We start from the raw sequence: 18,928 nt of genomic DNA, 5'->3' as shown, positions 1-18,928 counted from the left end.
CCCCCCCCCCCCCCACCCCCCCCCCCCCCCACCCCCCCCCCCCCCCACCCCCCCCCCCCCCCACCCCCCCCCCCCCCCACCCCCCCCCCCCCCCACCCCCCCCCCCCCCCACCCCCCCCCCCCCCCACCCCCCCCCCCCCCCACCCCCCCCCCCCCCCACCCCCCCCCCCCCCCACCCCCCCCCCCCCCCACCCCCCCCCCCCCCCACCCCCCCCCCCCCCCACCCCCCCCCCCCCCCACCCCCCCCCCCCCCCACCCCCCCCCCCCCCCACCCCCCCCCCCCCCCACCCCCCCCCCCCCCCACCCCCCCCCCCCCCCACCCCCCCCCCCCCCCACCCCCCCCCCCCCCCACCCCCCCCCCCCCCCACCCCCCCCCCCCCCCACCCCCCCCCCCCCCCACCCCCCCCCCCCCCCACCCCCCCCCCCCCCCACCCCCCCCCCCCCCCACCCCCCCCCCCCCCCACCCCCCCCCCCCCCCACCCCCCCCCCCCCCCACCCCCCCCCCCCCCCACCCCCCCCCCCCCCCACCCCCCCCCCCCCCCACCCCCCCCCCCCCCCACCCCCCCCCCCCCCCACCCCCCCCCCCCCCCACCCCCCCCCCCCCCCACCCCCCCCCCCCCCCACCCCCCCCCCCCCCCACCCCCCCCCCCCCCCACCCCCCCCCCCCCCCACCCCCCCCCCCCCCCACCCCCCCCCCCCCCCACCCCCCCCCCCCCCCACCCCCCCCCCCCCCCACCCCCCCCCCCCCCCACCCCCCCCCCCCCCCACCCCCCCCCCCCCCCACCCCCCCCCCCCCCCACCCCCCCCCCCCCCCACCCCCCCCCCCCCCCACCCCCCCCCCCCCCCACCCCCCCCCCCCCCCACCCCCCCCCCCCCCCACCCCCCCCCCCCCCCACCCCCCCCCCCCCCCACCCCCCCCCCCCCCCACCCCCCCCCCCCCCCACCCCCCCCCCCCCCCACCCCCCCCCCCCCCCACCCCCCCCCCCCCCCACCCCCCCCCCCCCCCACCCCCCCCCCCCCCCACCCCCCCCCCCCCCCACCCCCCCCCCCCCCCACCCCCCCCCCCCCCCACCCCCCCCCCCCCCCACCCCCCCCCCCCCCCACCCCCCCCCCCCCCCACCCCCCCCCCCCCCCACCCCCCCCCCCCCCCACCCCCCCCCCCCCCCACCCCCCCCCCCCCCCACCCCCCCCCCCCCCCACCCCCCCCCCCCCCCACCCCCCCCCCCCCCCACCCCCCCCCCCCCCCACCCCCCCCCCCCCCCACCCCCCCCCCCCCCCACCCCCCCCCCCCCCCACCCCCCCCCCCCCCCACCCCCCCCCCCCCCCACCCCCCCCCCCCCCCACCCCCCCCCCCCCCCACCCCCCCCCCCCCCCACCCCCCCCCCCCCCCACCCCCCCCCCCCCCCACCCCCCCCCCCCCCCACCCCCCCCCCCCCCCACCCCCCCCCCCCCCCACCCCCCCCCCCCCCCACCCCCCCCCCCCCCCACCCCCCCCCCCCCCCACCCCCCCCCCCCCCCACCCCCCCCCCCCCCCACCCCCCCCCCCCCCCACCCCCCCCCCCCCCCACCCCCCCCCCCCCCCACCCCCCCCCCCCCCCACCCCCCCCCCCCCCCACCCCCCCCCCCCCCCACCCCCCCCCCCCCCCACCCCCCCCCCCCCCCACCCCCCCCCCCCCCCACCCCCCCCCCCCCCCACCCCCCCCCCCCCCCACCCCCCCCCCCCCCCACCCCCCCCCCCCCCCACCCCCCCCCCCCCCCACCCCCCCCCCCCCCCACCCCCCCCCCCCCCCACCCCCCCCCCCCCCCACCCCCCCCCCCCCCCACCCCCCCCCCCCCCCACCCCCCCCCCCCCCCACCCCCCCCCCCCCCCACCCCCCCCCCCCCCCACCCCCCCCCCCCCCCACCCCCCCCCCCCCCCACCCCCCCCCCCCCCCACCCCCCCCCCCCCCCACCCCCCCCCCCCCCCACCCCCCCCCCCCCCCACCCCCCCCCCCCCCCACCCCCCCCCCCCCCCACCCCCCCCCCCCCCCACCCCCCCCCCCCCCCACCCCCCCCCCCCCCCACCCCCCCCCCCCCCCACCCCCCCCCCCCCCCACCCCCCCCCCCCCCCACCCCCCCCCCCCCCCACCCCCCCCCCCCCCCACCCCCCCCCCCCCCCACCCCCCCCCCCCCCCACCCCCCCCCCCCCCCACCCCCCCCCCCCCCCACCCCCCCCCCCCCCCACCCCCCCCCCCCCCCACCCCCCCCCCCCCCCACCCCCCCCCCCCCCCACCCCCCCCCCCCCCCACCCCCCCCCCCCCCCACCCCCCCCCCCCCCCACCCCCCCCCCCCCCCACCCCCCCCCCCCCCCACCCCCCCCCCCCCCCACCCCCCCCCCCCCCCACCCCCCCCCCCCCCCACCCCCCCCCCCCCCCACCCCCCCCCCCCCCCACCCCCCCCCCCCCCCACCCCCCCCCCCCCCCACCCCCCCCCCCCCCCACCCCCCCCCCCCCCCACCCCCCCCCCCCCCCACCCCCCCCCCCCCCCACCCCCCCCCCCCCCCACCCCCCCCCCCCCCCACCCCCCCCCCCCCCCACCCCCCCCCCCCCCCACCCCCCCCCCCCCCCACCCCCCCCCCCCCCCACCCCCCCCCCCCCCCACCCCCCCCCCCCCCCACCCCCCCCCCCCCCCACCCCCCCCCCCCCCCACCCCCCCCCCCCCCCACCCCCCCCCCCCCCCACCCCCCCCCCCCCCCACCCCCCCCCCCCCCCACCCCCCCCCCCCCCCACCCCCCCCCCCCCCCACCCCCCCCCCCCCCCACCCCCCCCCCCCCCCACCCCCCCCCCCCCCCACCCCCCCCCCCCCCCACCCCCCCCCCCCCCCACCCCCCCCCCCCCCCACCCCCCCCCCCCCCCACCCCCCCCCCCCCCCACCCCCCCCCCCCCCCACCCCCCCCCCCCCCCACCCCCCCCCCCCCCCACCCCCCCCCCCCCCCACCCCCCCCCCCCCCCACCCCCCCCCCCCCCCACCCCCCCCCCCCCCCACCCCCCCCCCCCCCCACCCCCCCCCCCCCCCACCCCCCCCCCCCCCCACCCCCCCCCCCCCCCACCCCCCCCCCCCCCCACCCCCCCCCCCCCCCACCCCCCCCCCCCCCCACCCCCCCCCCCCCCCACCCCCCCCCCCCCCCACCCCCCCCCCCCCCCACCCCCCCCCCCCCCCACCCCCCCCCCCCCCCACCCCCCCCCCCCCCCACCCCCCCCCCCCCCCACCCCCCCCCCCCCCCACCCCCCCCCCCCCCCACCCCCCCCCCCCCCCACCCCCCCCCCCCCCCACCCCCCCCCCCCCCCACCCCCCCCCCCCCCCACCCCCCCCCCCCCCCACCCCCCCCCCCCCCCACCCCCCCCCCCCCCCACCCCCCCCCCCCCCCACCCCCCCCCCCCCCCACCCCCCCCCCCCCCCACCCCCCCCCCCCCCCACCCCCCCCCCCCCCCACCCCCCCCCCCCCCCACCCCCCCCCCCCCCCACCCCCCCCCCCCCCCACCCCCCCCCCCCCCCACCCCCCCCCCCCCCCACCCCCCCCCCCCCCCACCCCCCCCCCCCCCCACCCCCCCCCCCCCCCACCCCCCCCCCCCCCCACCCCCCCCCCCCCCCACCCCCCCCCCCCCCCACCCCCCCCCCCCCCCACCCCCCCCCCCCCCCACCCCCCCCCCCCCCCACCCCCCCCCCCCCCCACCCCCCCCCCCCCCCACCCCCCCCCCCCCCCACCCCCCCCCCCCCCCACCCCCCCCCCCCCCCACCCCCCCCCCCCCCCACCCCCCCCCCCCCCCACCCCCCCCCCCCCCCACCCCCCCCCCCCCCCACCCCCCCCCCCCCCCACCCCCCCCCCCCCCCACCCCCCCCCCCCCCCACCCCCCCCCCCCCCCACCCCCCCCCCCCCCCACCCCCCCCCCCCCCCACCCCCCCCCCCCCCCACCCCCCCCCCCCCCCACCCCCCCCCCCCCCCACCCCCCCCCCCCCCCACCCCCCCCCCCCCCCACCCCCCCCCCCCCCCACCCCCCCCCCCCCCCACCCCCCCCCCCCCCCACCCCCCCCCCCCCCCACCCCCCCCCCCCCCCACCCCCCCCCCCCCCCACCCCCCCCCCCCCCCACCCCCCCCCCCCCCCACCCCCCCCCCCCCCCACCCCCCCCCCCCCCCACCCCCCCCCCCCCCCACCCCCCCCCCCCCCCACCCCCCCCCCCCCCCACCCCCCCCCCCCCCCACCCCCCCCCCCCCCCACCCCCCCCCCCCCCCACCCCCCCCCCCCCCCACCCCCCCCCCCCCCCACCCCCCCCCCCCCCCACCCCCCCCCCCCCCCACCCCCCCCCCCCCCCACCCCCCCCCCCCCCCACCCCCCCCCCCCCCCACCCCCCCCCCCCCCCACCCCCCCCCCCCCCCACCCCCCCCCCCCCCCACCCCCCCCCCCCCCCACCCCCCCCCCCCCCCACCCCCCCCCCCCCCCACCCCCCCCCCCCCCCACCCCCCCCCCCCCCCACCCCCCCCCCCCCCCACCCCCCCCCCCCCCCACCCCCCCCCCCCCCCACCCCCCCCCCCCCCCACCCCCCCCCCCCCCCACCCCCCCCCCCCCCCACCCCCCCCCCCCCCCACCCCCCCCCCCCCCCACCCCCCCCCCCCCCCACCCCCCCCCCCCCCCACCCCCCCCCCCCCCCACCCCCCCCCCCCCCCACCCCCCCCCCCCCCCACCCCCCCCCCCCCCCACCCCCCCCCCCCCCCACCCCCCCCCCCCCCCACCCCCCCCCCCCCCCACCCCCCCCCCCCCCCACCCCCCCCCCCCCCCACCCCCCCCCCCCCCCACCCCCCCCCCCCCCCACCCCCCCCCCCCCCCACCCCCCCCCCCCCCCACCCCCCCCCCCCCCCACCCCCCCCCCCCCCCACCCCCCCCCCCCCCCACCCCCCCCCCCCCCCACCCCCCCCCCCCCCCACCCCCCCCCCCCCCCACCCCCCCCCCCCCCCACCCCCCCCCCCCCCCACCCCCCCCCCCCCCCACCCCCCCCCCCCCCCACCCCCCCCCCCCCCCACCCCCCCCCCCCCCCACCCCCCCCCCCCCCCACCCCCCCCCCCCCCCACCCCCCCCCCCCCCCACCCCCCCCCCCCCCCACCCCCCCCCCCCCCCACCCCCCCCCCCCCCCACCCCCCCCCCCCCCCACCCCCCCCCCCCCCCACCCCCCCCCCCCCCCACCCCCCCCCCCCCCCACCCCCCCCCCCCCCCACCCCCCCCCCCCCCCACCCCCCCCCCCCCCCACCCCCCCCCCCCCCCACCCCCCCCCCCCCCCACCCCCCCCCCCCCCCACCCCCCCCCCCCCCCACCCCCCCCCCCCCCCACCCCCCCCCCCCCCCACCCCCCCCCCCCCCCACCCCCCCCCCCCCCCACCCCCCCCCCCCCCCACCCCCCCCCCCCCCCACCCCCCCCCCCCCCCACCCCCCCCCCCCCCCACCCCCCCCCCCCCCCACCCCCCCCCCCCCCCACCCCCCCCCCCCCCCACCCCCCCCCCCCCCCACCCCCCCCCCCCCCCACCCCCCCCCCCCCCCACCCCCCCCCCCCCCCACCCCCCCCCCCCCCCACCCCCCCCCCCCCCCACCCCCCCCCCCCCCCACCCCCCCCCCCCCCCACCCCCCCCCCCCCCCACCCCCCCCCCCCCCCACCCCCCCCCCCCCCCACCCCCCCCCCCCCCCACCCCCCCCCCCCCCCACCCCCCCCCCCCCCCACCCCCCCCCCCCCCCACCCCCCCCCCCCCCCACCCCCCCCCCCCCCCACCCCCCCCCCCCCCCACCCCCCCCCCCCCCCACCCCCCCCCCCCCCCACCCCCCCCCCCCCCCACCCCCCCCCCCCCCCACCCCCCCCCCCCCCCACCCCCCCCCCCCCCCACCCCCCCCCCCCCCCACCCCCCCCCCCCCCCACCCCCCCCCCCCCCCACCCCCCCCCCCCCCCACCCCCCCCCCCCCCCACCCCCCCCCCCCCCCACCCCCCCCCCCCCCCACCCCCCCCCCCCCCCACCCCCCCCCCCCCCCACCCCCCCCCCCCCCCACCCCCCCCCCCCCCCACCCCCCCCCCCCCCCACCCCCCCCCCCCCCCACCCCCCCCCCCCCCCACCCCCCCCCCCCCCCACCCCCCCCCCCCCCCACCCCCCCCCCCCCCCACCCCCCCCCCCCCCCACCCCCCCCCCCCCCCACCCCCCCCCCCCCCCACCCCCCCCCCCCCCCACCCCCCCCCCCCCCCACCCCCCCCCCCCCCCACCCCCCCCCCCCCCCACCCCCCCCCCCCCCCACCCCCCCCCCCCCCCACCCCCCCCCCCCCCCACCCCCCCCCCCCCCCACCCCCCCCCCCCCCCACCCCCCCCCCCCCCCACCCCCCCCCCCCCCCACCCCCCCCCCCCCCCACCCCCCCCCCCCCCCACCCCCCCCCCCCCCCACCCCCCCCCCCCCCCACCCCCCCCCCCCCCCACCCCCCCCCCCCCCCACCCCCCCCCCCCCCCACCCCCCCCCCCCCCCACCCCCCCCCCCCCCCACCCCCCCCCCCCCCCACCCCCCCCCCCCCCCACCCCCCCCCCCCCCCACCCCCCCCCCCCCCCACCCCCCCCCCCCCCCACCCCCCCCCCCCCCCACCCCCCCCCCCCCCCACCCCCCCCCCCCCCCACCCCCCCCCCCCCCCACCCCCCCCCCCCCCCACCCCCCCCCCCCCCCACCCCCCCCCCCCCCCACCCCCCCCCCCCCCCACCCCCCCCCCCCCCCACCCCCCCCCCCCCCCACCCCCCCCCCCCCCCACCCCCCCCCCCCCCCACCCCCCCCCCCCCCCACCCCCCCCCCCCCCCACCCCCCCCCCCCCCCACCCCCCCCCCCCCCCACCCCCCCCCCCCCCCACCCCCCCCCCCCCCCACCCCCCCCCCCCCCCACCCCCCCCCCCCCCCACCCCCCCCCCCCCCCACCCCCCCCCCCCCCCACCCCCCCCCCCCCCCACCCCCCCCCCCCCCCACCCCCCCCCCCCCCCACCCCCCCCCCCCCCCACCCCCCCCCCCCCCCACCCCCCCCCCCCCCCACCCCCCCCCCCCCCCACCCCCCCCCCCCCCCACCCCCCCCCCCCCCCACCCCCCCCCCCCCCCACCCCCCCCCCCCCCCACCCCCCCCCCCCCCCACCCCCCCCCCCCCCCACCCCCCCCCCCCCCCACCCCCCCCCCCCCCCACCCCCCCCCCCCCCCACCCCCCCCCCCCCCCACCCCCCCCCCCCCCCACCCCCCCCCCCCCCCACCCCCCCCCCCCCCCACCCCCCCCCCCCCCCACCCCCCCCCCCCCCCACCCCCCCCCCCCCCCACCCCCCCCCCCCCCCACCCCCCCCCCCCCCCACCCCCCCCCCCCCCCACCCCCCCCCCCCCCCACCCCCCCCCCCCCCCACCCCCCCCCCCCCCCACCCCCCCCCCCCCCCACCCCCCCCCCCCCCCACCCCCCCCCCCCCCCACCCCCCCCCCCCCCCACCCCCCCCCCCCCCCACCCCCCCCCCCCCCCACCCCCCCCCCCCCCCACCCCCCCCCCCCCCCACCCCCCCCCCCCCCCACCCCCCCCCCCCCCCACCCCCCCCCCCCCCCACCCCCCCCCCCCCCCACCCCCCCCCCCCCCCACCCCCCCCCCCCCCCACCCCCCCCCCCCCCCACCCCCCCCCCCCCCCACCCCCCCCCCCCCCCACCCCCCCCCCCCCCCACCCCCCCCCCCCCCCACCCCCCCCCCCCCCCACCCCCCCCCCCCCCCACCCCCCCCCCCCCCCACCCCCCCCCCCCCCCACCCCCCCCCCCCCCCACCCCCCCCCCCCCCCACCCCCCCCCCCCCCCACCCCCCCCCCCCCCCACCCCCCCCCCCCCCCACCCCCCCCCCCCCCCACCCCCCCCCCCCCCCACCCCCCCCCCCCCCCACCCCCCCCCCCCCCCACCCCCCCCCCCCCCCACCCCCCCCCCCCCCCACCCCCCCCCCCCCCCACCCCCCCCCCCCCCCACCCCCCCCCCCCCCCACCCCCCCCCCCCCCCACCCCCCCCCCCCCCCACCCCCCCCCCCCCCCACCCCCCCCCCCCCCCACCCCCCCCCCCCCCCACCCCCCCCCCCCCCCACCCCCCCCCCCCCCCACCCCCCCCCCCCCCCACCCCCCCCCCCCCCCACCCCCCCCCCCCCCCACCCCCCCCCCCCCCCACCCCCCCCCCCCCCCACCCCCCCCCCCCCCCACCCCCCCCCCCCCCCACCCCCCCCCCCCCCCACCCCCCCCCCCCCCCACCCCCCCCCCCCCCCACCCCCCCCCCCCCCCACCCCCCCCCCCCCCCACCCCCCCCCCCCCCCACCCCCCCCCCCCCCCACCCCCCCCCCCCCCCACCCCCCCCCCCCCCCACCCCCCCCCCCCCCCACCCCCCCCCCCCCCCACCCCCCCCCCCCCCCACCCCCCCCCCCCCCCACCCCCCCCCCCCCCCACCCCCCCCCCCCCCCACCCCCCCCCCCCCCCACCCCCCCCCCCCCCCACCCCCCCCCCCCCCCACCCCCCCCCCCCCCCACCCCCCCCCCCCCCCACCCCCCCCCCCCCCCACCCCCCCCCCCCCCCACCCCCCCCCCCCCCCACCCCCCCCCCCCCCCACCCCCCCCCCCCCCCACCCCCCCCCCCCCCCACCCCCCCCCCCCCCCACCCCCCCCCCCCCCCACCCCCCCCCCCCCCCACCCCCCCCCCCCCCCACCCCCCCCCCCCCCCACCCCCCCCCCCCCCCACCCCCCCCCCCCCCCACCCCCCCCCCCCCCCACCCCCCCCCCCCCCCACCCCCCCCCCCCCCCACCCCCCCCCCCCCCCACCCCCCCCCCCCCCCACCCCCCCCCCCCCCCACCCCCCCCCCCCCCCACCCCCCCCCCCCCCCACCCCCCCCCCCCCCCACCCCCCCCCCCCCCCACCCCCCCCCCCCCCCACCCCCCCCCCCCCCCACCCCCCCCCCCCCCCACCCCCCCCCCCCCCCACCCCCCCCCCCCCCCACCCCCCCCCCCCCCCACCCCCCCCCCCCCCCACCCCCCCCCCCCCCCACCCCCCCCCCCCCCCACCCCCCCCCCCCCCCACCCCCCCCCCCCCCCACCCCCCCCCCCCCCCACCCCCCCCCCCCCCCACCCCCCCCCCCCCCCACCCCCCCCCCCCCCCACCCCCCCCCCCCCCCACCCCCCCCCCCCCCCACCCCCCCCCCCCCCCACCCCCCCCCCCCCCCACCCCCCCCCCCCCCCACCCCCCCCCCCCCCCACCCCCCCCCCCCCCCACCCCCCCCCCCCCCCACCCCCCCCCCCCCCCACCCCCCCCCCCCCCCACCCCCCCCCCCCCCCACCCCCCCCCCCCCCCACCCCCCCCCCCCCCCACCCCCCCCCCCCCCCACCCCCCCCCCCCCCCACCCCCCCCCCCCCCCACCCCCCCCCCCCCCCACCCCCCCCCCCCCCCACCCCCCCCCCCCCCCACCCCCCCCCCCCCCCACCCCCCCCCCCCCCCACCCCCCCCCCCCCCCACCCCCCCCCCCCCCCACCCCCCCCCCCCCCCACCCCCCCCCCCCCCCACCCCCCCCCCCCCCCACCCCCCCCCCCCCCCACCCCCCCCCCCCCCCACCCCCCCCCCCCCCCACCCCCCCCCCCCCCCACCCCCCCCCCCCCCCACCCCCCCCCCCCCCCACCCCCCCCCCCCCCCACCCCCCCCCCCCCCCACCCCCCCCCCCCCCCACCCCCCCCCCCCCCCACCCCCCCCCCCCCCCACCCCCCCCCCCCCCCACCCCCCCCCCCCCCCACCCCCCCCCCCCCCCACCCCCCCCCCCCCCCACCCCCCCCCCCCCCCACCCCCCCCCCCCCCCACCCCCCCCCCCCCCCACCCCCCCCCCCCCCCACCCCCCCCCCCCCCCACCCCCCCCCCCCCCCACCCCCCCCCCCCCCCACCCCCCCCCCCCCCCACCCCCCCCCCCCCCCACCCCCCCCCCCCCCCACCCCCCCCCCCCCCCACCCCCCCCCCCCCCCACCCCCCCCCCCCCCCACCCCCCCCCCCCCCCACCCCCCCCCCCCCCCACCCCCCCCCCCCCCCACCCCCCCCCCCCCCCACCCCCCCCCCCCCCCACCCCCCCCCCCCCCCACCCCCCCCCCCCCCCACCCCCCCCCCCCCCCACCCCCCCCCCCCCCCACCCCCCCCCCCCCCCACCCCCCCCCCCCCCCACCCCCCCCCCCCCCCACCCCCCCCCCCCCCCACCCCCCCCCCCCCCCACCCCCCCCCCCCCCCACCCCCCCCCCCCCCCACCCCCCCCCCCCCCCACCCCCCCCCCCCCCCACCCCCCCCCCCCCCCACCCCCCCCCCCCCCCACCCCCCCCCCCCCCCACCCCCCCCCCCCCCCACCCCCCCCCCCCCCCACCCCCCCCCCCCCCCACCCCCCCCCCCCCCCACCCCCCCCCCCCCCCACCCCCCCCCCCCCCCACCCCCCCCCCCCCCCACCCCCCCCCCCCCCCACCCCCCCCCCCCCCCACCCCCCCCCCCCCCCACCCCCCCCCCCCCCCACCCCCCCCCCCCCCCACCCCCCCCCCCCCCCACCCCCCCCCCCCCCCACCCCCCCCCCCCCCCACCCCCCCCCCCCCCCACCCCCCCCCCCCCCCACCCCCCCCCCCCCCCACCCCCCCCCCCCCCCACCCCCCCCCCCCCCCACCCCCCCCCCCCCCCACCCCCCCCCCCCCCCACCCCCCCCCCCCCCCACCCCCCCCCCCCCCCACCCCCCCCCCCCCCCACCCCCCCCCCCCCCCACCCCCCCCCCCCCCCACCCCCCCCCCCCCCCACCCCCCCCCCCCCCCACCCCCCCCCCCCCCCACCCCCCCCCCCCCCCACCCCCCCCCCCCCCCACCCCCCCCCCCCCCCACCCCCCCCCCCCCCCACCCCCCCCCCCCCCCACCCCCCCCCCCCCCCACCCCCCCCCCCCCCCACCCCCCCCCCCCCCCACCCCCCCCCCCCCCCACCCCCCCCCCCCCCCACCCCCCCCCCCCCCCACCCCCCCCCCCCCCCACCCCCCCCCCCCCCCACCCCCCCCCCCCCCCACCCCCCCCCCCCCCCACCCCCCCCCCCCCCCACCCCCCCCCCCCCCCACCCCCCCCCCCCCCCACCCCCCCCCCCCCCCACCCCCCCCCCCCCCCACCCCCCCCCCCCCCCACCCCCCCCCCCCCCCACCCCCCCCCCCCCCCACCCCCCCCCCCCCCCACCCCCCCCCCCCCCCACCCCCCCCCCCCCCCACCCCCCCCCCCCCCCACCCCCCCCCCCCCCCACCCCCCCCCCCCCCCACCCCCCCCCCCCCCCACCCCCCCCCCCCCCCACCCCCCCCCCCCCCCACCCCCCCCCCCCCCCACCCCCCCCCCCCCCCACCCCCCCCCCCCCCCACCCCCCCCCCCCCCCACCCCCCCCCCCCCCCACCCCCCCCCCCCCCCACCCCCCCCCCCCCCCACCCCCCCCCCCCCCCACCCCCCCCCCCCCCCACCCCCCCCCCCCCCCACCCCCCCCCCCCCCCACCCCCCCCCCCCCCCACCCCCCCCCCCCCCCACCCCCCCCCCCCCCCACCCCCCCCCCCCCCCACCCCCCCCCCCCCCCACCCCCCCCCCCCCCCACCCCCCCCCCCCCCCACCCCCCCCCCCCCCCACCCCCCCCCCCCCCCACCCCCCCCCCCCCCCACCCCCCCCCCCCCCCACCCCCCCCCCCCCCCACCCCCCCCCCCCCCCACCCCCCCCCCCCCCCACCCCCCCCCCCCCCCACCCCCCCCCCCCCCCACCCCCCCCCCCCCCCACCCCCCCCCCCCCCCACCCCCCCCCCCCCCCACCCCCCCCCCCCCCCACCCCCCCCCCCCCCCACCCCCCCCCCCCCCCACCCCCCCCCCCCCCCACCCCCCCCCCCCCCCACCCCCCCCCCCCCCCACCCCCCCCCCCCCCCACCCCCCCCCCCCCCCACCCCCCCCCCCCCCCACCCCCCCCCCCCCCCACCCCCCCCCCCCCCCACCCCCCCCCCCCCCCACCCCCCCCCCCCCCCACCCCCCCCCCCCCCCACCCCCCCCCCCCCCCACCCCCCCCCCCCCCCACCCCCCCCCCCCCCCACCCCCCCCCCCCCCCACCCCCCCCCCCCCCCACCCCCCCCCCCCCCCACCCCCCCCCCCCCCCACCCCCCCCCCCCCCCACCCCCCCCCCCCCCCACCCCCCCCCCCCCCCACCCCCCCCCCCCCCCACCCCCCCCCCCCCCCACCCCCCCCCCCCCCCACCCCCCCCCCCCCCCACCCCCCCCCCCCCCCACCCCCCCCCCCCCCCACCCCCCCCCCCCCCCACCCCCCCCCCCCCCCACCCCCCCCCCCCCCCACCCCCCCCCCCCCCCACCCCCCCCCCCCCCCACCCCCCCCCCCCCCCACCCCCCCCCCCCCCCACCCCCCCCCCCCCCCACCCCCCCCCCCCCCCACCCCCCCCCCCCCCCACCCCCCCCCCCCCCCACCCCCCCCCCCCCCCACCCCCCCCCCCCCCCACCCCCCCCCCCCCCCACCCCCCCCCCCCCCCACCCCCCCCCCCCCCCACCCCCCCCCCCCCCCACCCCCCCCCCCCCCCACCCCCCCCCCCCCCCACCCCCCCCCCCCCCCACCCCCCCCCCCCCCCACCCCCCCCCCCCCCCACCCCCCCCCCCCCCCACCCCCCCCCCCCCCCACCCCCCCCCCCCCCCACCCCCCCCCCCCCCCACCCCCCCCCCCCCCCACCCCCCCCCCCCCCCACCCCCCCCCCCCCCCACCCCCCCCCCCCCCCACCCCCCCCCCCCCCCACCCCCCCCCCCCCCCACCCCCCCCCCCCCCCACCCCCCCCCCCCCCCACCCCCCCCCCCCCCCACCCCCCCCCCCCCCCACCCCCCCCCCCCCCCACCCCCCCCCCCCCCCACCCCCCCCCCCCCCCACCCCCCCCCCCCCCCACCCCCCCCCCCCCCCACCCCCCCCCCCCCCCACCCCCCCCCCCCCCCAACCCCCCCCCCCCCCACCCCCCCCCCCCCCCACCCCCCCCCCCCCCCACCCCCCCCTGTCCCCCACCTGCCCCTTCCCCCCAAACCCCCCCCCCCCCCACCGCCCCTCGCCCCCACCCCCCCCCCCCCCCCCCCCCCCCCCCCCCCACCCCCCCCACCCCCAACCCCCCCCCCCCCCCACCCCCCCCCCCCCCCACCCCCCCCCCCCCCCACCCCCCCCCCCCCCCACCCCCCCCCTTCCCCGTCCCACTCACCGTGTCCCCGTCGTCGGCCTGCTGGCCGTCGAAGCCCCACCCACGCTGCCCTCCGACCTCCAGGGGTCGGAGGACAGCGTGGGCGGGGCTTCGACGGCCAGCAGGCCGACGACGGGGACACGGTGAGTGGGACGGGGAGGGGAAACAGCGTGTTCCCGGCGGTGCTGTTCGCACCGCGCCGCCGGGAACACGCTGTTGCGGGAAAAACAACCCTTTAAAGGGTTGTTTTTTAGGGCGGCCTGACGCCGCCCTGGGGGAGGGGGAGCGCAGTCAGGTCTGCGCTGCTGCGTTGCAGCAGCGCCGCCTGTGCGAACGGTGGCCTGGGGGTGGCGTTTTTACCGCCCCCAGGCCGTCGTTTTTGGCCCGTGCGGAAAGGGCCATGGTGAAGTAGTTAAGAAGAGCAGATGGACTCTAATCTGGAGAACTGGGTTTGATTCCCCACTCCTCCACATGAGCAGTGAAGCCTTAACTGGTGAACCAGACTTGTTTCTCCACTCCTACATTTCTGCTCGGTGACCTTGGGCTAGTCACAGTTCCCTCAGAACTCTCTCAGCCCCATCTGCCTTTCAAGGTGTTTGTTGTGGAGAGAAGAAGGAAAAGGAGTTTGTAAGCCCCTTTGAGTCTCTTTGCAGGGGAGAAAGTGGGAGGGTATAAATCCAGACACTATTTCTCTGTGTTTGCATCTGCTAGGGATGAGTGAAGAATATATCTAAGCTATTGTTCACTAAACCCATTTGGAACAATTCTTCTGGAGATGTAACATTGTGGCCAGGGATGTATGAAGTACATGAAAATGAAATAGCAATAATCAGTCTTAATGTCATGTATCATTGGCTCCTTTTTCTTCTTCTTAAGTTCTGTTAGAAAACAGAATGTCTTTTGCTAGGTCACAGGGTGATGTCTGATGAAAAAATGCAAATTCAGATCTTGGAGTATGCTTGTCTGTAGAGAACAAATTTCTGGAAGGTTAATAATAATCTCCTCTTTGGTAAATCTTGGCAAGCCCTTCCTGCATCTATTCCTGCATGATGCCAAGCTGTAGATTTGCCCAAGCATCAAGATATACAGTAACTGTATTGCAGATGGAAAGCTGACAAGGTAGTATTAATCACCTCAAACAGTAGAAGATGTGAAATATGAAAGACAGCTCATTGTCATCATGGGATATTTTTGGATGAGAAAGAAAAATGATGAAGCTGCCATTCATTTGCAAAAACTCTACAGTAATCTGTGCTGCAACCAATGCTTGTCTCCTTTCCCATCTAGCGTGATATAATAGATCACTGTTTTTGTTAGGTCAGTTTTGGTAATTCTTCATCATTTGTATCCCTTTTTTCAAAGGAAGAAGGCAACTTGCAAATGAGTCTTTAGGATATTCACTGTTATTAAAAGTGTAACTTTGATTGCACCAGAAAGTAAACACAGATAGGATTAAGAATTCCTTTAGAATTCTTTATTGAATATTTATTGGCATGCCCTAAACAACATGCTCTAAAACAGCAATGCATTTTTTTACCATAATAAACATATTCTTTTAACTTAGATCTGCTATGCATGCTATTATGGCTTGCGTGCCCTTTCAATTACATGCTAGAAATGGATTTTTAAGAATTTTTTAAAAAACAAAATAGTTTTGTGGCCATATACCCTGTTTCCCCGAATATAAGACATCACCTAAAAATAAGACATAGTAGAGGTTTTGCTGAAGTGCAAAATATAAGGCATCCCCCGAAAGTAAGACATAGCAAAGTTTTTGTTTGGAAGCATGCCCGACGAACAGAACACAGAAAAACAATACATCCCCTGAAAATAAGACATAGCGCATCTTTGGGAGCAAAAATTAATATAAGACACTGTCTTATATTTGGGGAAACACGGTACAACTATGTAGCAATGTTATCCTATGTAGCAATGTTTTTTTAAATTTCTTATGATGCTGTTTGTTGATGTTTTATAGTTTATGATATTATTATCATAAATGTTTTGCTGTTTATAATGCTATATTTATATGATGTTTTGTAGTTTGATGTTATGATTATTGATGTTTTGCCATTATGCTGTCGTTGTTTACTGCCCTGAGCCCTTCGCGGGAGGGTGGTATACAAATCAAATAATACAATACAATATTCTCAAGTGGAAAAACTTTACTTTCCATATGCCAAACTGTCCCTGTCCTAAGTCACTGTGGTGAAGCCCCGCCGCAGCCCCCTCCAGAGGACTCTCTGCCTTCCCTCCTTCCCTTGCTCAGGCGGTGTGCTGTCCGTCCTGGGCCCACTGTCTTGGGGGCGTGAAGTGCTGAGCACCCACTTGACCCACAGTTTGCCTGTGGAGTGACTACTCTCTGTCTCCCTCCCTCCTCGCCAGGTTTTCCACGTTACTCTTCTTTACTTCCCTCTTACTCCTTGCCACATTCTCTACACCCTCCTTACTCTCTCTCACCGTCCCTCTCACCAACCAACCCCCGCCTTTTCCTTAGGGCTCCTTATATCTCTTTTCCCTCCCTCCAAGGTCATTTCTCCTCCTCATCTTTCCGGTCTCTTTTCCCACACCTGTGGCCATGCTCGGCCGGCAGCTTGACCGGTCTCCGCCCCCGCGCGCGCCCCCCAGGGACCTGGTTGCCTGCCAACTCCCTGGCCTGAGAGGTCAGCCTGGCCCCGCCTCCCCGCTGGGAACCTGACCAGAGCCTCTGGTACAGGTCAGGGACTGGGGCACGTCCCTGGGAGCGTTGCCACGTTGCCGACTGGTCCTGGCACCCTCCCCGGCGATCTGGTGGTTCCCAGCTTCCGCAGGAAGCCTCAGGGAGCCTGGCTGGCTACTCCCTCCCTCCAAGGTTGCCCCAATGCCATTGCGTCGGCCCGCGATCCACCCAGGTGTCGACAGGATCCACCCGCTGCGACCTCCTCCCACGGTGCGTCCCTGGCTGATGGTGGGTCCCTGTCAGCTCCGGGAAGGGGCTCCGTCCCTGATCCCAGACAGTCATGGAAGCATTCCTGATGTCCTTTTAGCAAGGTACAGTAGAGGCACACTCAGCATCATAATTTTACTTATGTATCAGCTTCAAGTCATTGCTTACTATATGTTCACTTCTAATAGTAAGAGTTTTTTTTAATTTAAACAAGGAGATTGGCTGTTCAGTAAGGGAAAAGCTTTAACCCAAGGATAGGATCAAAAACTAGAACTGACTCCTTGATGATGTAATCTTTAATTATTTGTATAACATTAGAGAATCCTACTGGTTCAGACCAGTGCTCTATTTAGTTCAGCAACCCGTTTCACACAGTGACCACCTATTTGCCCTGGAGGGCCAGCAAACAGGGCAAAGAGAGCAAGGCCTTTCTCTGGTGTAGCTCCCAGCACTGATATTTGGGGATTCACTGTCACTGAACATAAATGTGCCCAGTGGTGGGATTCAGCAGGTTCGCACCACTTCGGCAGAACCGGTTGTTAAAATGGTGCTTGTTAACAAATAGTTGTTAAATTATTTAAATCCCACCCCCGGAACCAGTTGTTAAATTATTTGAATCCCACCACTGAACGTGCCCCTTAGTTACCATGACTGACAGCCATTGATGAACCTATCACCCATTGATCTGCCTAATTCTGTTTTAAAACCATGCATGCTTATGGTCATTACTACATGTTTGGGCAGTAAATTGTACAACTTAATTACTCAATTAAAGAAGTGTTTTATTTTCTCTGTCCTAAACCCATTTCCCATCCACTTCATTAGGTGTTTCTGAGTTCTTGTATTATAGGAGATAGAAAAAAATGGTCTTTTTCTAAAAAGATAGAACATTTGAACGATTACAAGTACATTTAAATTATAAAATGACTCAGTAAAAATATACAAGCAACACCAGAAACAAGAAGGAAGGCTCATAAGCATTACTATGGATATGCCAAACAAAACAAAAATGTCTTCACCCACTGGCGAAATGCACCATTCGAGGCAGACAATTGAGAAAGCCCTTTTTCGGGTTGCAACCTGTCTAGCCAATTATTGTGTGGGGCAAATGAAGCTGTGCCTACAAAGATGAACATGCTGTACAGGTAGGTTCATTTGGGAGAAGGCAGTCCTTAAGGTACGTTGGTCCCAGGCCATACAGGGCATTAAAGGTAGGGCTGTGCAATTGGATAAAGCTGAGCCAAAAAATAATGAAAAAAGCTATTTCAGCATTTTCCAGAGGGTATTTTTTGGCTGAAAACAAATCACCCAACTATCTGGGCAGAGCTTAAATAGCCAAAGTCTTAAAAAGCAAAGTGTTTCAGCTTTTTCACCTTTCAGCTATTTCTCTCCTGCCACCTCTGAAGCCCAAGCAGGGTAGCCAAAAGAGCTGCATGCAGGAGTTGAGTCACCCAATCCCTGCACACAGCTCACTTTTACTGCATCTAAGGTCCAAGCTGATCCCCCTGTTCAGGTCTACTGTTGGGAATTTTTCGGGTTCAGCTTTAAAAAAAACCCCAAACAATTCCAGAAAAGCTGACATAGGGTTCACTATTTAAAGGTCAAGACCAGAACCCTGAATTGAGCCCAAAGCAAATTGGAAGACACTACAGATGGAACAAGACTGGAGTGATATGATCCATATGACCCCTCCAGTCAACACACTGGCTGCAGCATTCTGCAGCAACTGTAGCTTCTGGACAGTCTTCAAAGGCAGCCCCACATAGAACACATTTCAGTAATATCAAGATATGATCAGGACATGCATCAGGGTGGCAAGATTGTTTCAGCTCAGGAAAGGCCACAGTTGGCTCACCAGCTGAAATTGGTGAAATGCACCCCTAGCCACCAGGGTCCCCTGTTTATCTAACCAGAGGCACAGGACTCAAACTACAAGCCTACTTCTTCAGGGGGAGTGCAACTTCATCCAGAACAGAATGTGTCCCATTTCCCTCACCATCAGCCCCTCCATTTTGTCAGGATTAAGGACTTTCCCACATTAATTTATAATGTGCCTTGCCACCAAATGTTATGTTTTTTCTTTCAATTTCAAGTCCCCCCCCTTCATTTGGTTTCAGAAATGTTTTCCCTTTATTTTCCCTTGGTTGCTTTCCAGATAACTTTTTTGACCCATTTCTGAGCCAGCTTCCCTTGAGTGTGCAATCATGTTGAAATGGTCCTTATTTCTCCTCCCCACCAAACACCTGGTTTTAAACCATGTCCCCATGAAGTCACCCAACCTCCCCTTCAGCCATTTTCTCCTTCTCCACCCCTCAGTTTTGTGCATTTGGTTATTATTGTATGTTTGCACATTAGTCATCCATTGACTGAATTCTAAACCATAAGGGACCCTGTTCACACTTTCAGGAAGTCACTTTAGTTTCAAGGTCTCCTGCTTATGTTAGCTGTTGTCCCATACAGTCTGTAGAATAGTTAAGGCAATCCACATACCAGTTGCCCTTAAACCTTTTCCCCCCATATAGGCTACTTTCAGAGAAATGTTTCTGGGTTTACCTAAGTTCTTAGGTAAAAAATCACCTTCAGTGCTTTTGATTTCATTTACAAAGAAAATCTATGAAACTCCATAGATGAACAGTGTTGTATTCTGTGAAATTCAGAGTTGTACTATATTTATCTATATTGAGGAACAGATAACAGTCCTTTACTTTTTGGGGATACATATTTTAAATCAAATGATGAGAACCAAC

General features: G+C 79.0%; 1 protein-coding gene across 1 annotated transcript in view; it reads left to right on the top strand.

Annotated features, from left to right (window-relative positions):
* SPATA1 (spermatogenesis associated 1) overlaps positions 1–15,610 on the top strand; it is a 49,284-nt gene extending 33,674 nt beyond the window's left edge. The window contains exons 13-14 of the mRNA XM_048497846.1: positions 14,618–14,624; positions 15,525–15,610. Of these exons, the coding sequence (XP_048353803.1) occupies positions 14,618–14,624; positions 15,525–15,610 (93 nt within the window). The remainder of the gene's footprint in view (positions 1–14,617; positions 14,625–15,524) is intronic.
* Positions 15,611–18,928: the final 3,318 nt, after the last annotated feature.

This window comes from Sphaerodactylus townsendi, linkage group LG05 (genome assembly GCF_021028975.2).
Source record: "Sphaerodactylus townsendi isolate TG3544 linkage group LG05, MPM_Stown_v2.3, whole genome shotgun sequence".
NCBI lineage: Eukaryota > Metazoa > Chordata > Lepidosauria > Squamata > Sphaerodactylidae > Sphaerodactylus > Sphaerodactylus townsendi.
The sequence above is the reverse complement of the archived record's forward strand: the minus strand, read 5'-3'. Positions and strand labels throughout refer to the sequence as shown.